This window comes from Indicator indicator, chromosome 30, assembly GCF_027791375.1.
Source record: "Indicator indicator isolate 239-I01 chromosome 30, UM_Iind_1.1, whole genome shotgun sequence".
NCBI lineage: Eukaryota > Metazoa > Chordata > Aves > Piciformes > Indicatoridae > Indicator > Indicator indicator.
Genome location: NC_072039.1, coordinates 1,167,105 through 1,173,104, shown reverse-complemented (window position 1 = coordinate 1,173,104; position 6,000 = coordinate 1,167,105). Strand labels below are relative to the sequence as shown.

Below are 6,000 nucleotides of genomic sequence, written 5' to 3'. Positions count from 1 at the left end.
AGGGAGGGACGGCGCGGCACTGAGCTAAGCCGATCCCACGTGTGACGGATCTGGCTGCTTCCCCAGCGCCTCTCCAGTGAGATCCTCCGGTAGCGGAGGGAGGAGGAGGAGGAGGAGGAGGAGGAGGAGGGGAAGGGAAAAAGGGAAAAAGCAACCGGAGCGAACCGAGCCGTTATAGCCGGGCAGGGGGGGGCGGGTTGGGCGGGCGGGGGGGGTTTTCTGAGGGGCTTCTCGTTGGGCGCGGATCGCTGCGGGCTCCGCGCGGCCATGGAGGCGGACGGGAGCCAGGCTACCTCGGGGAGCCCCGGCGAGGCGCAGCACGACCCCGGGTAAGTCAGGCGGGGCGGCGGGGCGAGGAGCGCAAGCGGCGAGGAGCGGAGCGGCGAGCAGCGGGCCGCCCCCTTCTCCCCACCCCCCCTGCCCCCTCCCCGCCGCCCCGCTCCTCGCCGCTCCGCGGCTCTCCGCGCCGCCGTGAGGTGCCCCGTCAAAATGGCCGATCCCGCACCGGCGTTCAACTCCGTTCTCTTCTCTCCTTCCAGCAAGATGTTCATCGGCGGCCTCAGCTGGCAAACCTCACCAGGTAAGGAGCGGTGCACCCCACCTCCCCAGCCCTCCTCGCGGCTTCTCCCCCCCTCCTCCCCTTCCCCACGCGTCCCGCCCCGCGTGGGCCGCGTCCCGCCGCGCCGGGGCCTGCCCGCGTCCCCCCCCCCTCTCCTCCTCTGCCTCTCTGCTTCTCTCTCTCTCCGCAGACAGCCTTAGAGACTATTTTAGCAAATTCGGAGAAATTAGAGAGTGTATGGTCATGCGGGACCCCACCACCAAGCGCTCCAGGTAAAACCGCCGCCCACCCGAGTCGGGTTGACAAACTTCGCGAGTTGCTGCCCGGGGCGGGTGGACCCCGCATACCCCGACCCCACACACACCTCTGGTCTCATGCCCATCCCACCCCACGCGTGGCCCGCGGGGCTCTTCGCGAGGTTTCTCCGCGCTCCCTGCGCCGCATCCTTCCAGCCGGGAGCAGGAAACAAAGCGACCGGTGGAGGCGGATCGGGGCTGGGGCGGTCGGCTTGGGGCCGGCCGCTCTCCTTCCCACCCTCCCTCGGAACCGGAGCCTTCGGGAAAGGGGAGGGGGGAAGAAACAGCTATTTATTTTTATGACTTGTCTCCTTGTCTCTAGTTCTCACCATTCTCCCCCCTCATCCCCATCCCTTCGCTCTTTGTCTCTGGCAGAGGCTTCGGGTTCGTTACGTTCGCGGATCCGGCGAGTGTAGACAAAGTCTTGGCTCAGCCCCACCACGAGCTGGACTCCAAGACGGTAGGTCCTGCGTGGGGCTGCCCGGCTGCCCTTGGTCTCACGGTGTGGTGACAGGCGACGTGAAGGGACCCTGCCCGCCTCCCGCAGCTTGCCCCGTCGTCTGGCTTTTGCAGGGCGGTGACAAGCTGTCATTGAGCCCGGACCTTGCAGGGTTGAATTTTTCTCTTTTGATTTTTTTTTTTTTTTCTTTTCCTAGAGTCCTTTAACTTCCAAAAAGCGGCAACTTTTTCTTTCTTTTTTTTTTTTTTTAAGCCCGAATTTCCCCGTGCTGACCGCTGGCTCCTCCCCCAGCCTTCTGTTGAGCGGTGACATTGAGAAAGCTGTCGAGTAAAATTTTTTTTGGGGGGATGGGGGGTGTTCTGCAGCAGAATGCTTTCCGCAGGGAACTTTCCGCTCCTTTCGATTGATTATTTATTTATCGGTGCGCGCCGTTCAAGGTGGGAGTGACTTGCTGTCAGATGGGAAAAGCTGCTTCTAGTGTCATTTCAAAAGTCATTGGGGGATTTTGTCCCTGTTTTTCTTGGGTTTTTTTGGGTGAGATTCCCCCCTCACCTGTGATGTCAGGGCCCTTATGAAACGCGGCTGTTAATTTATGGAAAGCTATGCGAGAGCTCCGGAGTAGATGTGGCAGAGAAGCACAAGTCCTAATTTGTTGTTGTTTCTCCTGAGCTTTTGCTACATTCAGTTTCTCGTGGATAACGTAAAGCAAATGCTGGTGAGATTCAGCTGATCTCTTTCATTTTTATTTTTTTTTAATGAACATTACATTTGTTCTTTTATTGATAATAAAATAGCCATACATGAATTTGCCCCTTGACCCGCCACAGCGTTTACTGTATTGGGTCAGACAAAAGGTACCAAGCATGTGTAGCTCTGGGCCCTGTTTTTTACCTCCCTGTGCTCAAGGCCATGCAAAAAGATGAAGATTTACTTTTTGTTGTGATTTTTTTTTTTTTTTTTTTTTTTAAGCCTCAGCAAACCGGGAAGGGGAGCGGGAAGGACACTGGTAGAGGTCATGATTGCTTTGGTGCTGCTCGGTCTGAAGGGGGCTGTGTTTTGGGGAAGGGAAGGATTGTGTTGGTTTAATTGTCTGGCAGAGAGCTTCTGCTGGACGTGTCAAACGGGTTTGCTGTTGTAACTGTCTTTGTAGGATGTATTCTGGGTCTTAAAGGTTTTGTTTTAACACGAGCATGGTGTTAGGAGGAATCCTGTCTCAGTGCTGGAACATCTCCTGTGTGCTTGTGTGTATGAGATGAGAGTTAAGTGAGGAACAGAAGAAGCAGGGAGCAAACGTGTGTGTGATTAAAAAAAAAAAAAGGTAATTGATGTGAAAGCAAAAAGCCCAAAGCCTCTCTTACAGAAGCAGGTGGAATCTGTTGTGTTAATTCGACCTACAAATTCTGCTGGGCTTGTCTGAACACGTAGCTCATGCTTTCACATGCCTTAATAATTTGATTTTAGGTTTAATCAGATATGGTAAGATAACTGATTCAACTGTGCTCCTGAGATTAAACTCACCAGACTTTTCATGTACAGATATATTCTCTTATGTGTTTTTTAAAGATAAATTTAGATAAGAAGGACAAAGGCAAACACTATCTTGAACCAAGGCTTGAATAAAATAAAATAAAACCATGGGAGGACACCCTCTCATATTTGACCATAATTAGGTCCTCCCCAGCTTTTTTTTTTTTTTTCCCTCTATCAATGTATTAATTTGCTCTTCTCTGGGGGAGGGGTGAAATTTGCCTCAGTTTTGATTGTGTGATAATGACTGAATCAATCTAAATTAGAAATCGACCTCCGAAATCAGTAAGGCAGCTGCCAAGTAAAAACCTAGGAGTGGGCAGGTTGCCTGTCAGTCCTGTGTTTGTAGACGTGTTGTGGTGTCTGTTCTGGAGTGTAACATAGCATTTGACTCTGTTTCAACGTCCAGCACAGGAGGCAGATCAGATCGGTTGGGTATTGGCATGGAAACGTCGCTCTTGTTTACAGTTACGTTAAAAGCTTTGTTTAGGTAATGGCCATTCATATCAGAAATAGTATTCTAGTCATTTCCTAGAGGACTTGTAGATACAGTAAGTAGAATTGTACCTAACTAACTAATTTTTATTTATTTTTTATTTTTGGTAGAAGTTTTTTTTTATTTTTGTCGTTTAATTTTTTTTGGTTTTCAGTTCTTCCTTTTTTTTTTTTTGGTTGTTGTTCAAATAGTTGACAGGGATATGCAAAAGGTATGGATTTGCCACGCTGATTGCTGGTGTGCATCTTCCAGCCCTGACAAATGCCTCCTCCAAAAGGTGTTGTGGAGGGAAATGCAGCGATTTAAGCAGGGCTGTCGCTGTGGCGCAAAGACCTCCGTGCTCTTTGAAGTGACCTTCAAACACGAGTGAAATGGCTCCTTCGGCTTTTTGTCAGTGGGACCTCGAGGTGATGTCCTCCTGGTGGGACTGGTGCTCTTTTGTGGAGAAAACTTCCACTCTTGAATGTAGAAAGGTGCAGGTTTGCCTCCACCTTTGAGTATCGCTGTGGGAAGTCCATACCTGTTGTATTTCCTCAGTAGCCAAAAGCCTAGTCAGTGCTGAATACATCTGTAGATGATGTTAATCTCTATGAAAGGTTAGCTTCCTAGATAAATAATTTTACTTTTTATGCCTTTTTTTTTTTGAACAACAAAGTGGCCTGTAATCGCTCATTTCTCAGGTGTCCCAAAAAAACCCTTTGGATCTCCTGGAGACCAACCACTTCATCAGCTGCACATCAGATGCTTGTGATAGTTCCCATTTTGCCAAATTAATGGAGTAAAACTGCTTTTTAGGAGAGGCCCCTGGTTATTTATCGGTGACAGGAATATTTATCACTGCAGGAATTAACACTACCAAATGGAAACAACTCCTTTTCCTAATCAGGTTAGCTGGAGGAAGGGGGGGAAAAACCCAACGCAAACCAACCCCAAGCTATTAAAGAAGGCCTCTGCTTCTAAAGATGCCTTAAGACAATCAGGATTAGTTTCATCAGTTTATGTAGTCAAAGAGGATGCTGAGAGCAGCTGTGAGTTGTGCAGTTAAGATAGCATTTAGTCCTTTAAAACCTTTCCCAGAGTTTTTATTTAGAGCATGGCTACATGCAGACACTACTCAAATCCAGAGGTGAAAGCAGTAGCATGCAGACATTTTGTGCATTTAAAAATGGTCATTTTTAAAGAAGGCCATTTAAGCTGGGCAGCTGTTGACAAGGTCTGATTTAGATTTGCATCCAGCCATGCTTCTGCTGGTGGTGTCTTTTTGTTTGTGAGTGATTTTTGGGTGGTAGAGTCTCACTTTTTAAAGAGAACCCTTGTGGAAGTTGTGTTTCAAACTGCAGGATGAGCATTTGGGACTTGCAGAGCAGCCATGCTTTGAGGTTCAGGTAGGGCAATGGGGCTCAATGCTGCATCTTAAAACAAGGGGCCAGGGGTAAAGCATGTTTATTTGTTTGCCTTTTTGCCTCTGTGGAGTACCTTACGGAAAAAGCTTTTTTTTTTTAAGCACTTTGTTTCTCTTCTGGCTTTGAAATGCCTATTTTGTTTGTGTATTGTTCCCCTCCCTCTCCACCCCTTCTCATAACTGCCCCTTTGTAATCGTTCATTGCTCACACCTGTTCTCTGAGGAGAGCAAACCAGGGCAGTTTGGCTTATTAAGAAGGGTAACCTTGCAGCCCACCTAATGTTTCAATGGTTGTAATGTCAACAATTTGATTAGGTGCTTTGCCTTTCTGGTTTTTGTTTGGGGTTTTTTTTTGTATGGTGTTGCAAATCAGTGGACAAAACAAAGCAGAAAAACAGAAGTAACCCCAAGCCCAGCTGAAGGAGAATGCAGGTGTCAAAACCAGCAGCTTAAGAACTCCATCTCTCCATCTAGGACTCCTGCTCATCTTTTTGCGCAGCCTCCAGAGCGAGCAAATTACACCCAAAACTACCTGTTAAATGTCGAGGTGGCACCCAGAGATGCTAATTCAGACTAAGTCAGAGCATCCTGATCACCAAGCAGAGATTGTTGCCCAGAAGATGATACAGGAGGTGTACAGAAGAGATGTTTTCTTCCTCTCTTCCTGTCTCCCTCCCCCAGACAAACCCAGGCTGGGATCCATCATTTGCAGAGCAGTTCTAGCTGACCCGATGTGCTGAATTACAAGCCTGAGAAATGAGGGATTAATAATTCAGTGATTTAAAACCAAAATAATATAAACTGACAACAAAAGCTATCTTGTTGATTTCCCCTTTCTCTTTCCTCAGATTGACCCTAAAGTTGCATTTCCCCGACGAGCACAGCCCAAGGTAAGTAGGGGGATCGATAATAGGATTTTAGGCACACAGAGAATCATTGTTGCCAGGCAGTTCAGGTTTCAAAGAGGGAATTGGCAATGAAAGCTTTCAAAGCCGGAGTGCATGGAGTCTTAAAGGTATCAGCCATGGCTGGGAAACGACAGGAGAGCTGCTTTGTGCCCTGTGTCTCCACTTTAACCATCTCCTGGCAGGGTCCTGTGGCTGGCTGGAGAGCAGAGACTTCTCTGCCTCTCCGGGAGGTTGCAGCTGCTTCACTTGTGTTTGTTGTGCTGTTCCACACGATGTGTTTGTGCTTGGTGTTTATGGAGAGCCTTTGGATTAAGTGCAGACTTCAGGCTTGTTTTGAGCTGAGCTTTCAGTT

General features: G+C 48.5%; 1 protein-coding gene across 3 annotated transcripts in view; it reads left to right on the top strand.

Moving 5' to 3' along the window:
* The first annotated feature begins 267 nt into the window (after window positions 1-267).
* MSI2 (musashi RNA binding protein 2) overlaps window positions 268-6,000 on the top strand; it is a 238,913-nt gene continuing 233,180 nt past the window's right edge. For all 3 annotated transcript variants that reach the window (XM_054394139.1, XM_054394138.1, XM_054394140.1), the window contains exons 1-5: window positions 268-329; window positions 540-580; window positions 750-831; window positions 1,231-1,315; window positions 5,589-5,630. In XM_054394139.1, the coding sequence (XP_054250114.1) occupies window positions 268-329; window positions 540-580; window positions 750-831; window positions 1,231-1,315; window positions 5,589-5,630 (312 nt within the window). The remainder of the gene's footprint in view (window positions 330-539; window positions 581-749; window positions 832-1,230; window positions 1,316-5,588; window positions 5,631-6,000) is intronic.